Source organism: Abrus precatorius, unplaced genomic scaffold, assembly GCF_003935025.1.
Source record: "Abrus precatorius isolate BTA unplaced genomic scaffold, Abrus_2018 Scaffold10, whole genome shotgun sequence".
Classification (NCBI taxonomy): Eukaryota; Viridiplantae; Streptophyta; class Magnoliopsida; order Fabales; family Fabaceae; genus Abrus; species Abrus precatorius.
Window position 1 is genome coordinate 2,970,352 of NW_020874292.1, and position 14,313 is coordinate 2,984,664.

General features: G+C 33.8%; 1 protein-coding gene across 1 annotated transcript; it reads right to left on the reverse strand.

Moving 5' to 3' along the window:
* Positions 1–12,153: 12,153 nt before the first annotated feature.
* On the reverse strand, positions 12,154–13,767 carry LOC113867625 (adenine/guanine permease AZG2). The gene has a single exon (XM_027503033.1). It carries the CDS (start codon positions 13,765–13,767, stop codon positions 12,154–12,156), a length of 1,614 nt encoding a protein of 537 aa, XP_027358834.1.
* Positions 13,768–14,313: the final 546 nt, after the last annotated feature.

The window sequence follows — 14,313 nt, forward strand, 5'->3', positions numbered from 1 at the left end:
AATTTATGATACATCTGCATGTGAAAGGCTTGATTTTTCTGAAAAAAGAAGTCGGGGAAGAAGTGGCTCTCCATTTAGAGATGGTATGCCGGTTACACAAGGTCCCAATGTCATAGTTGTCTCCAAGCCTGATGGGCGAAAATTGAAAAGCCGGCAAAGGGAGGTTGACTTATTAGGCACACAAAATAGTATAAAGACTACCCAAATTATGTGCATATCAGAACACTGTGAAGACCCATGTTACTTGACAAGCCTAAAATTTGAAGACAAAGAAAGAGATGACACTGACCAGAGCTGTGGTCCTGATGGGACTAAGAAAACTGCAAACAGAGATTCAGAACTCTCTGATGTTGATTATGGGTCCCTAAAATATCAAAATGATGCAACTGTATGCAATAAAGATCCTATGTTTGAAGGGATATTGGGTACAAGAGCTGCCTTAGATGCATCTGAACTTGAAATATCTGGAAGAAATAATTCTCTATGTGAGATAAAAGCCACCATGTCCAAGAGGGAAACTCAAGAGTGCCAATTTGCTGAGGGATTAGGTACTGCAGTTAACAGAGTAGCTTTGTTTTCATTTCCGGAGACCTTAAATTTGTTATGGACTCGTGGGATCTGATAAATACTGTATAAGTAAATAATACTAAATTTGTTTTACACGCTTGTAGGGCTTCAGGCTTTTAGGTTTATCTTTTGTAATTTGTGTAACATTTTCCTATATTCAGTTTTTTATTATTTTACTTTGCATTGGCTCGTATTCACAGTGGTGCATCCTCTCAGTTTATTTTTTCAGATGAGCTCTTTTATTTTCCTGAGTCAATTAATCAGTTATTGTGAATACAGGTGAAATGAAGAAAGTGCCTGTGGACATGGCTCCCAAACTGCACTGTTCCGTGGATAAATTGCATGCGAAAGGTGTCTTATTTTCTTCCACTTCTGTGGAAATTGTTACTCACTTTAATTCTCATTAATGGTGATTGCATGCACTTGTCTGCTGTAATATACATTAACAGGTTTTCTGTTTATGTTTATTTTCTCGAAGGAGCGCCTTGATTTACCTGAATTAACCAATTAACTATTTTGATTACAGGCGAGATGTCTAAAAAGAGAAAGAAAGTGCTTGTGACTCCCGATGAATTGGGAGCAACAGGTGTTGGATTCAACATTTCTGTGTTTAAGTTGTCTCACTTTAAATTTCATTACTTTTTGGTGGTTGGACTTCTCTGTACTTACGTACGTTACCAGATTCTATCTCATGGATAAATTTTCCTTGCCATTGTAGGGTTGCCAAAGAAGCTTAAGGGAGGGTTGGGTCACTGTTCTCACAGGCATAATCAAGTTAACGAGAGTCACTTCAAAACTGCAGCTACTCTCTCCTGTGTGGTGCCCAATGATAACCCTTTTCTTGTACGATGTTAAACTAGCCTTGATTTACCTGAATTAACCAATTAACTATTTTGATTACAGGCGAGATGTCTAAAAAGAGAAAGAAAGTGCTTGTGACTCCCGATGAATTGGGAGCAACAGGTGTTGGATTCGACATTTCTGTGTTTAAATTGTCTCACTTTAAATTTCATTACTTTTTGTTGCTTGGACTTCTCTGTACTTACGTACGTTACCAGATTCTATCACATGGATAAATTTTCCTTGCCATTGTAGGGTTGCCAAAGAAGCTTAAGGGAGGGTTGGGTCACTGTTCTCACAGGCATAATCAAGTTAACGAGAGTCACTTCAAAACTGCAGCTACTCTCTCCTGTGTGGTGCCCAATGATAAGCCTTTTCTTGTACGATGTTAAACTAGCCCTGATTGATCTTTCTTTATGCACTGTTATATCATTTAAGCTGTAAATTGATTTTGCTTTACAAATTGAGATTTTGTTTACAATTTCTTAGTGTTAGGATAGCTGCATGGCTCTCATTTAGCTAATCACTTTTTATGCACATGCAACTGCTGCTTATTCTTCTATCTCTGTGTTTTGACCACTTGTGCTTTGTGTTTATTGCAGAAATTGCCCACATGCCTGCCTTTGACTCGAAAGGGGGTAGTAATCCTAAAGAGGATGGTGGTGATACTTTGGGATCCACTGAGGAGATTGTGGCCGGTCTTTTACCATGAACAACCAACGTTAAAAATACTGACACATGGATGGTTAGATTTTAGCAGAGCTAATAATATTCATCCAGATGATGTGTGTATCTTTGAGGCTGCGCCTGACCCTGAGAACAAGTCTCAGCGTATCTTAGCTGTACATATAGTCCGCAACTGATGTTAGGCATATGCGATGGTTGGGTTTTCTTTGGCACTCGTATACTGCAACTTCTTGGTATCTTGGCTGTACATCAACTCCACAACTGATTTTGGGCATATGTGATGTTTGGTTTTTTTTTTTTGGCACTCGTATACTTGTGTTTTATGCTTATTGTCGTTGTCAAATAACCCACGAAAAGAATCTTGAACAAAAAACCTCTAATTAAAATTATGTAGTTTCGCTTATGAGGTGCGCATATAGCTTGTTTATGTTATTTGAAAATTATTTTTTGATGAAAAAATTGATCCATTCTCACCTAAAAATGGGGTGGGAAATGGATAGAAAGAAAAGAGAGATGAGGAGCATTGCTTACCAATAGAAAGTAGCAAAGTGCCGAAGGCCTCTAGTGGATGTTTTCTATTGACTTCACTGCCGCGTTCCAATGCTATAGTTATGCAAAAATGTTATTTGAAGACTTTCTAAGCATTTCAACTCTAGCTTTCAAAAGCTGCAATTTTCTTTCATTTTTTTGTTTATCAAACAATATTATAAGAATTTTGACCCAAGTTCTCTTTGGGCAAACTTTTCCTCAAGTTCCTATAAGAGAAAAAATTAGTATACAAAATAATAATTTTTTTTCAATAAGTTAAAAATAATTTATATTTTTTTGAAATTTTTTTATTTAACTTTTTTAAAATTTAAAGAAATAAATTATTTTTAATATTTTTCTATAAAGCCTTCTTTAAATATTTATCCAAACAAAAATGGAAGACAATAAGATATAAGGAGTTAAATAAACTATAAGTTACTTTTTACTAACCATACGAAAGTCATTTGCCACGTGAAAATGACATTTTGTGGAGCATAAAAAACACAAAAGAAAATGGGAGTAATTGATTTCGGGTAAAGTAAAGCAAACCCATATCCATTTGTATTCATTATCAAACCGGTGCAAGTCTCCATCTCTAAAATTTGTGTGAACGCATCCCAATTCATCCTAAAGGTAGATAGTTACACAGATTTAAGCAAAAAGTTTCCAAAAGCAGAGCGTTGTGTATCTTAAGTCTCATGATATACACAACAATTAAGTCTCATGATGGATACACAACGCAATTTTTTGTTTTCCCTTTTGCTATTTTTTCTTTCACCTCCTCTCTCGTTTTGTTTGGACTCCCGAAATACGGTTTATTCTCCTTTTCTTTCCTTTCTTTAGTTTCCCAAAATTTTAAATTATAAAAATTGCTGACTCACTCACTTTTCTTATGTGATAGTGGCTGTAGAAGGGATAGAGGCCAGTTAAATGTGTCATGATAAGATCGCTCAAATTTTGAAGTCGTGATAACCATTCAAAGCGAATATAATAGTCGTTAATGATTCTATAATATGATATGCTACGGAGACAATAAGTAGTATCGTAGTGTTTGTAGAAGATGATAAGTGTTTTAGTATGCCAGTTGCCCATAATCACCATGGTGCCCACACGAGCTGACGCACGCTACTGTTGAGGATCAGATATTCCACTCCCTTTTATTTTAAGATTTTATAAACTTCAATCTTTGAGTTTAAAATTTTTAACAGTGATATATTTTAATATAGAAATATTATGTTAGAGATAAAAAAAATATAGTAAATACTTTTTAATATATATATATATTATTTATATGTTTAAATTCAGTATTATTAAATTAAGTATTTTAATATTTTTGAATAATGTTCTTTTAAATGTTCGGCTAAATGATTAAAATAATGTTTTGTTAAAAACTAATTACCAAAATAAATTAAAACTCAAACTATTTTTTTGTGTCTGGAGTAAATTTTTGCCAAATCAGTACTAGTTTCGTATAAAAGTCAGATAAAATTATTATTTTTTTATTTAAGTATTTCGTCTAAAAGTGGGATGAAATTACCGAAATAATGACATATGTCCCGTATTAAAAAAAAATACCAAAAATATTTGAATTTTATTTTGCCACCTCGCATACACGTGGACCAAATTTCGTCTAAATCAGAGACAAAATTCTCCTATTGGTCCACGTGTCGGCGAAGTGAACGGCTGCGCGAATTCTCATCTCCTTCTCCCTTCCGACCATTTTTGTTTTGTCACACAGTAAGATTTTTTTTTTTTTGAGTGATTCTTGAGTGAGCAAGTGGTTTTGTTCTTAATTCATTACATATCTGTGATTTCGTCCGTTTCCATTGCTAGTTGTCACTGTTCTTGGACATAAAGTCTGAGATAGTTGGGAAAACTCTCAACCTTTGCCATCGGCGACAGGAGAGAAGAAAGGTAGGAGGTAGTGGAGACATGTCACACATTGCACAAACTGCCACCGTTACCGAGGTTGTCCGTCGTCGAAAAAACTATGATTGGTCGAAAAAATCTGCACCAAGTAACTTTTATTTTATGTAATTTAAATTATTTATAATTCAAATTTTATTGATTAAAAAAATATTGATAAATTAGTTTAGATTAAAAATTAATTTTAATTTAATTTAGTAATTTTTTAGAAATATAAAAATAAGCTTAATTTGTAAAAAATTAAATTTTACATGTAAAATTATCATAGTAATTTGAGGTATAAATTTAAAAACAAATAAAAATAAATTAAATACATTAGATTAAATTGTTGAATAATATTTAGAATATAATAATAAAAATAGTTGTATAAGATTGGTTGATTAATAATATAATAAATGATATTTAGAATACATATAAATTTGAAGATGAAAATTTTGTTTTTTAATATTAAATAACATTAAAAATTGTAAAATGATAACTCAATTTATGATTAAAAAATATTAATAGATAATTACAAAAAAATTATAAAAGTAAAAAATTAAATGTATTATAATTGACTATATATTAATTTATATTCAAATTATACTAGTAAATATTTAAGATTATAAATAATATTATTTATATAATGACTATTAACTAATTATGATGAAATTAAAAATTTAGTTATGTAAATAAAATTTTAGAAAAAATAAATTTAAATATCTAATTTAATTTATGATGAAATAACAATTTTAGTTAGTGAATTAAAATTTTTAGATTGATACTAATTATTTGAGAATAAAAAATGCTATCAATATAATATAACTTTTAATAAAATAAATAAGTTAGTAATTTTAAATTATGTCATTAGTTGAAAAATATATATAGTAAACTTAAAATAATTAGTTATGGTAAAATAAAAGAAAAAAATAAATTTCAGTTATAAAGGTCATTCATATATTTAGGACTAAGATTTGATTTAGATCTTTAATGTAAAAAAATACAATTAATTGAGAAATCTTAAAATATATGCAAATAGAAACTTTATTTACAAATTTTTTTAAAATTGAATGTGAATAATTGAAATTGATATTATTTAGGAGACAATGATAAAATTGTTAAAATTAAATTTTGTATTTGAAAAATTAGATTATGTTAGAACATATTATTGTATTATAGTTTATGTATGTTATTAATTTTGTTGTATAATTAATGTTTAAATTTGACCATGTTGTTTTCTTGAAGATGTCTTCATCTTCAGGACAAAATAGGATTATTCATCTAGGACTAGAGAATTATTTATTATTGCACTTACAGAATATTCACGTGTCTGAACATATTTAGGATGGTCGAGAACATCCTATTTTGAAGGTTAGGAAGAGTCAGTTTATTCCGGCTGATTTGGATGGTATTCTACAAGAGATCTTTCCACATTTGGAGCTTGCGGGATTTACTGGGATTGCTCACGTATGTCAATTTTCATTAGATCTCCTGTTGATCATTGCATTAGTAGAAAAATGGAGGCTAGAGACACACACTTTTCACTTGCCTCAAGGCGAGTGTATGATCACTTTGCAGGATATATATGTGTTGTTAGGTTTACGGATTGATGGAAGACCTGTGATAACACCTATTGGAGGTAATTATGTTGATATTGTTGAGGAAAGTCTAGGGATTAGACCATCACGTGATGCTTTTGTTGGTAACTTCCTGAAAATGAGTTGGTGAGACCAATATTTTACCCATGTCGCGATGCATGCACAGAATCCTTTACAGATCACCCAGTTTGCTAAGGCTTACATGTTGCAGTTGATTGTGGGTTTTATGTTGAGTGATCACTCCAGTAGTAGAGTGTCAGTAAGGTACTTACCTCTACTAGAGGACTTTGCTGTTACTGGTGAATATAGTTGGGAGTCAGCAGTATTTGGAGTATTGTATAGAGAGTTGTGTATGGCCACTAACATTGATCGGCATGGTTTAGGTGGATTAGCTGCTTTGCTTGTCATGTGGGCATGGGATAGGTTTCCATTTCTAGCTCATGATAATCTCCTCACTACACACGACTCCATCTTCCATATGCTACCAGGTAATATTAAGGCTCATTTTAAATTAATTTTATTAACATAAATTTGGTACTAACACTAGCTTAATTTTTTGTGCAGGTGGTTGGCAAACCAAAGAAATAGAAAAAGGAGGAATGACATATCTTATTGTAGATATAAATTTGACATGCTTAATCGTGAAGAGGTAAACCTTTATTTGCTAATTTGATATGAAATTATAGTTAAATTGTGATTTTTTATCATTTATGAAACCTAACCTTAATATTTTATCGTTATTTACAGATAATTTGACAACCATATTCGGTTGAATTGATTAATTTGTTACTACTTATATGTCGTGAGGGGATGGAACTGTGGAGGGCTGTAGTGCCTTTGATATGTTTTCAGGTGTGTGAGTGGCACCAACTAGATCGAGTAATGCGTCAATTTGGTATGTCCCAATATATACCTTGTGACCCATGTCAGCCAGATGCATTATATGACTTGACACTATGAGGGAAGACATCAAAGAATTGGCAAGAGAAGCTTAGGGATGTCTTAGACATTTGGGATAGAAGGAGAGATTGGGTCATGACTAGATTGATTAGCTAAATTCTAACTCTGAGTATATGAGATGGTATAGAGCTCACACTAGACGTTGGATGACAAGAGTAATGCTATTGTTTTCCATAAAAAAATTGTGTTGTAGGGTGATGGTCTTGAGAGAGCTCACTATTTGATGACTGATGGCCATGATAATTTCACCTTTGATAAAATGCGAGACTTGTGTCAATCTATGCTAGTGTTGAAGAATGATCTGAATCGCATTATGGAGCCTATTTCTTCATCCGACCCTCCGATACAGAGTGGCAATACTGAGGATCCAGTTATAGATGTCGGTCAACCTAGGGAGCGTAAGGAAGGCAAGGGATTACAGCATAGACGTACTGAGGTTCAAGTGACCGACTGGTCTCTTCCTCCCATACCTGAGTGACCTGATAGAGTCTTTTACGTTCCATCATAGTTTCCCTTCCACACACAGCATGTCACCCCACCTACAACATATTTTCACTCGTCTCAGGCCACCCAACATCTACCAGAGACCCCTCCATCACCATTCATTATGACAGAGTGTTATATCCCATGTCCATCACCATTCATCACGACACCTCTCTATGATCCATCTACTAACACCACCACCACCAGATTCAAGTTTTGCTACTGGGACCTCATATGATACCCTATATACTCATGGAATTGATTTGAATGCTGACTTCGAAGCAGCCTTAGATGTTTCACCTGCAGAAGTACGTCATAACCCATAATGTGGAGCTAGATATTGACCTAGGGAGTGCATATTGACTCCACATCAATCCGACCAGCCACACGAAGATTGACCTTGACAACACCAAGACCACTACTTGTACATATATAATGAAAATTGATTTTTATGTTTCTGACTTATTTTACTTCGTTTAAATGTATTCACCGTTCGACTTCGTATATAACCATACTGATAATTAACACACGAAGAACCATGATGATAAATAACACATGAAAAACCATGATGATAAATAACATTATACACCATACGATTTCATACATAAAGGCCTCTATACTAATGGTTAGGCGATATAGAAGTACATTGATGCATATTGTGACCAATTTGATGACAATTACTACATCTTTGTCTACTTTGTGACTCAACCCAATCCATTTCGTTCCTAATTCTAGTTGATTTTGGTCTTCCTTTACTTCTTATTCTCTTTTCATCATGAAATAACTTCCACTCACTGCGTGTAAGCACATTACTGTCATTTCCCAGGGGGAACCGTTGTGATGGATATGCGTTGATGACATTTTGTACAGAGTAAACATCATCAACATATTGCCAAAAGTCAATACTTACCGATGCACAAGCAGCAATTACATGTGAACATAGAAATCGATATGCCTAAAATCTCCCACATTCACAGTATCTTCTACACAGAACAACAGTCCACTTGTTTCCACCCCTTTGCATGATAGGATTGAATACCTCTTCAACCTCAAATCTTGTTCTTTCTATATCATATCGTCTCACTTGATGTGAAGATGCTTCTTCTTATGTCTTCTGCATTTTTAGCAACAGTTTTGAACAAAACCTCTTACCAGCATTCAAGCATTCAAAGCGTCCTCTCTACGCTTCAAAAAATATTCAACCATCCGTCCGTAAGTGCATTTGACCAGAGCAGTTATATGTAAGTTTCTTGCTCCCTTTAAAACCATGTTAACAGCCTTTGACAAATTCGTAGTCATGTGCATCATGACTCAAACCCCATTTATCCTTCGATATGTTGTCGATCCACCTCTGTATTTATGGTGATTCATTGATAAATCTTTTCAACTTCTCTTCGAATACAATCCTCGAAGGTATATACATTGCAAATAACAATTATTCAACCATTACTTGAAATAGAAACTTCGTCATAAGTTAAGAGAACACCAAAATAAAAAATAGAGTCATCTTACCTAATTTCGTCAACTATTTTTTCAAATAAATGTTCTTGAATTTATGATTAAAATTATTTGTTATATGACGAATGCAATAAACATAATATGCATTAGGAGGTTGCCATTCAATATGTGGGTTCGTAACAACACTTGTGATGCTTTGATGTCTATCAGATATTAAACATAAACCAGACTTTGTTGTTACATGCACACGAATTATTGCTAAAAACCATTCTCACCCTGACAAAGTCTCTTCTTCAACAATTGCAAAAGAAATTGGTAGGATACAATTATTCCCATCTTGTGTTATTGCAATTAACAATGTGTGAAGATATTTATCATACAAAAATGTTCCATCTACCTGAACAATTGGTTTACAATAGTTGAATGTACATTAATGAAAACACCAAAATAATCGCCTAAATACTCTAAATATGTTATCCTCATGATGACCAACAACAAATGGTTTTGTTTCAATCTTATAAACAAACCCTGGAGCATGAAATTGCATGTACTCGAACCATCTTGGCAAGGTAGCATATGATTCATCCCAGTCACCAAATATTCTTACAATCGCCTTTTGTTTTGCCTTCCAAGCTTTCTTGTATGAAATTTTATATCCAAATTGGTTTGTCATCCTTTCTTGAATTAAACTTATAGGAAATGATGGTTCAAGATTTACCATAGCTACATAACAAAAAACAAAAGAGGTTAGTCCCTTTATTGTCAAAAGCCTTCACGAAATAAGATTTTTTGCAAAACTTACCAATGATGCAGGAACAAATCAATTGTGAATCTAGTTTCATATGATCTTGAGATATTGTTGGGTTGAGACACGTATGAATACCCCCGCACCTTGTTATTTTCCACTATGTTGCATTTTTAAGCAATAATGCTCTTATTCTCCAAGGACAACTATTGTTATGGTTTAAACACCTCACATACAACTTTGTTGGTTTTGACTCAACAACAGAATAATTTCGATGTATTTTCATTGCATGCTATTTTAAGGCATTTTTAACTTCCTCTTTCGACTCAAATAACAAACCCACATGTAACGCATCTTCAATAACCCATGAATTGTCATCACTAATTTTTTTAGCTTCAATTTCTTGATCTGATGGTCCCAATTAATATAATTGTAGCGTGGACTTATATTCCAAAAAGGTATTTCACCTACAAATATATATAAACACTAAATATTCATCCATAAAAAAATAATTTAATCAATATTTTCTATAAATATTACCTCCAACACTTTCTTGTTGTAAATTTAAGTTTGAATCAAAATCACTATCTACATTTGTATCCAATAAGCTGTCTAACGGAATATGTCCTTCATCAATATCATCATTATCATCATAATTACTATTGACTTCATCTTCATCTTCGTAACTGCATAATTTTGCACATCCTTGAAAATACATACACTTATTCAATATGTGTAGTCACTAAAAATAAAAAAATATTAAAATGATAGTTTAATTTATACCTTCTGTAATATTTATATTCGTCATTTCCATAAGGTTAAGCAGTGACATTGATAAACTTAAGTTCAATATATTTGACCCACCTCTTGAACTCTCACCAAATGCAATCTTCACATATAATTCAATAGCAGTTGTAATACTATATTGTTGATAGCACTAATCATACAATTAATGTCTTCATCATTAAATATATCCAATGCAGTGTATTGTTTAGCGCTTGAATCAACCATAAAACGAGAAATTATTTTAGATATGGAATGATTATTACTAAGATTCAACTTGTCATCAATCTTTTTTTTCAAATTCATAAAACTTATCCCTCTTCTTATCTTTATCATCTTTTTGTTACCTTCAAATGTCACACCTTCGTTTTCAACAACAATTTTTCCATTCCAATATACAATAATAATAATCTCACTCATCCTACATTTATAAAGAAAAAAAGAAATATCAATATATAAATAATAAATTATTAAATTTTTATTAACATAGACAAACATATTACTACATTTACATCATTTTATATTACAAATATTTTAATAGTTTTTATACATATTTCACATATATAAAATAAATTCTTACAACAAATATAACATCATTTTTATTTATTATACAAGTTAATATTAACTATCTCCTAACTTCTATAATTTTAATAATTCATTAATAACAAAAAAACTCATAAAATATCCAAAATTTACTAACTTGGAGAAGAACAAGTCTTCGAATGTTTACAAACACTTCTGCACTTCAATTTGGATCCCAACCGCATACATGATATACTAAAATTTTGCTAGATATTTGGGGGCAGCATTATGCAAGGAAATAGGGGTCCAAATGAATTTCGTCTTGAATATAGACGAATTTAGATATGATTTCATCTAACATAAAGACGAAGTTAACAAGATTGTGCCACGTTTCATAATCCTGTAGTTTCGTCCAAAAGTGAGACGAATTTACATATGATTTTGTTCAATATCAAGACAAAATTAACAAGATTGTGCCACGTGTCAACATCCTGTGGTTTGGTCCAAAATTAGGACGAATTTAACGAGATATGGACACGTGTCGACATCCTAAAGTTTTGTCCCAGTTTCATACGAAATTAACACGTGTCTAATTAAGTGTTTCGTCCCACTTTTAGACGAAATAGTTAAATAAAAAAAATAAAAATTAATTTCATCTTACTTTTATACGAAACTAGTGCTGAGTTAACAAAAATTTGCCTCAAGACAAAGAAATACTTTGAGTTTTAATTTATTTTGATAATTAGTTTTTAAAAAAATATTATTTTAATCATTTAGCCTAAATGTTCTACTGAGCTGCTAGAGAACAACTTTTAGTACACCTGCTTTCCACACAAATTCTAAGCTCCAACTTGAATAAATACAAACCACTTCACTAGCGTCAAGTTCCCACTCAGGAGGCTACAGTTATGCTAAAATATACGTAGGATAACACTCAATGCAATTCATCTTGTGACTGCAAACGTCTCTAAACTACCAACCTTATATATCATCAACTAAACTCTACAAACAAAAGCTTCTAAAACGAAGACCATACATCCATTTTTTATAACCAAAATTATAAGTACCCAAAACACCTCATATAATTTCCACTGTTGAGTCACCACCTGCGGTAGCAGAAACTTGGTTTTGCTCCTTGATCACCATTCTTCTCATCTTCCTCAACCAATTTATGGTGCTTGCAGCATAGTCATAGAGGCTAAGAGCAACGTAGAGGCCAATCCCACCAATAATCCCATTTGCTATGGAATATGTGAGAGGCATGAGAAGCATTGTAGCAAAAGCAGGAACGGCATCCTTTGTGTTGCTCCAATCTATGTCCTTCACCACCTTCATCATCATCACGCCAACCATCACCAGTGAAGGTCCTATAGCCCAAGGAGGAACACTAGACAATAGAGGAGTGAAAAACAATGAGAAAAAGAAGAACAGCCCAATGATCACTGCTGTTAATCCTGTGCGACCACCTTCTCTCAATCCAGCAGAAGATTCCACAAATGTTGCTGTGGTTGTAACACCCAATGCAGAACCCACAATGGTGCCAGCTGCATCAACCATGTAAGCCACATATTCACCTTCGAAGTTTCCTTTTTCATCCACAAACCCACCAATCTCTGCCATGGTATACATAGTGCCAGTGATAGCAAGGACATCAACATAGAACAAAGTAGCCAAGGCCACCCAAACCTGCCTCTTGTTAAAGTCACTGAACCCGAGAACCCCAGCAGTGGATTCGATCTTGTGAAAACCAACCACTTTCTTGAAATAGTTGTAGTTTGCATCACCAAGTGGGGTATCGGGAAAATAAGTCACTTCAGTGTGCCTAAACCAAGACACCAAAGTCACAAAAACAATGCCGTAAATCATGCTCCCTTTTATATTCTTCATCAACCCATAGCTTGTAATGAGGAAACCAACAAGGCCAAGCCAGAACTTTGGGCTTTGCATTCTCCCACCCAAACATGCCCCAGTTTCTGGGTCTATACTTTTACAGGCAGTGATGGTCACAAGATTGGAAGGATCAGGCCCAATAAGCCCAACACCCAGGTTAGTCTGCAAGCCCACAAAGGCAATGAAAAGCCCAATCCCAGCAGCAGAACCAAGCCTAACTGAATGAGGAACGAGCTTAGCAAGCTTACCCCTTAACCCAACAGCAGAGGCTACAAGAAAAGCACAGCCCTCAACACAAACCACAGCCAAAGCAGTTTGGTATGAGATTGACCCAGTTCCATGATAACCAACCAAATTAAAAGCCAAATAAGCATTGGGCCCCATACCTGGAGCCAGGCCCAAAGGAAGGTTGGCCAAAAGGCCCATAGCAACAGAAGCAACCATGGCTGATACTGCAGTGGCCACAACCAAGTCATTCTTGGTCTTTGCAAGACAACTTTCATACCCAACGTTAGGCTTCAGCATGCAATCTGGACCCGCCGGAGCGGAGCAATCGGCGGCGGAGCAGGTTCCGCCAGAGGCCGTGATGATGGTGGCGTTGACAGTGATGATGTATGCCATGGTGAGAAAAGTGGCTGTGGCAGCACGAAGTTCTTTTGTGAAACAGCTTTTCCTTGCTTCTAACTTGAAGTGCCTCCCAACAAAGCTCTTTGAAACGGCACCGTTTAAGGTTTTCTCCATTTGGGTCCATGAGTTTCTGAATCTTGAAACAAACCCACTTCCACATAGATCTCTTCCCATCTTTCTCTCTTTCTATATAGTTTAATGTATGTTGTTCTTTGGAGTGTGAGAATAACACAGTGAATCAAGTTGCTCTTTGTGGGTAATGGTTATTGGAATGATTTAGTAAAGGGGAAGAGAATCCATTGAAGATTATTATTTTTTCTTTATGTGGACAAGTGGAAATCATGCAGAGTGAATATACCGATGTTAACGTGTGGGTTGTGAAGAAGAAATGGTGGCAACTTCGACGGTGGGTGATTTGATGATGCCTTACCTGGCTACTAATTTATAAGTTTCTTTTTTAAAAAATAAAAATATGTAGACACAAAATGCCAACTAGCACTTACTTTTGCATTAATTAATTAAGCCTATATATATGAAAATAATTAATTTTTACATATGCAGCTTTTATATACTTACCCAACCACGTTGTCCTTTCTCTATCTATCTGATGAGGTCAATTAATTTCCATGGTGGTTGATTTCAGTCTATTTCAATTCCTAAAAATTAATATCATTTACAGTATTGAATGTGATAATTTTATATTTATATATACTGATTTCA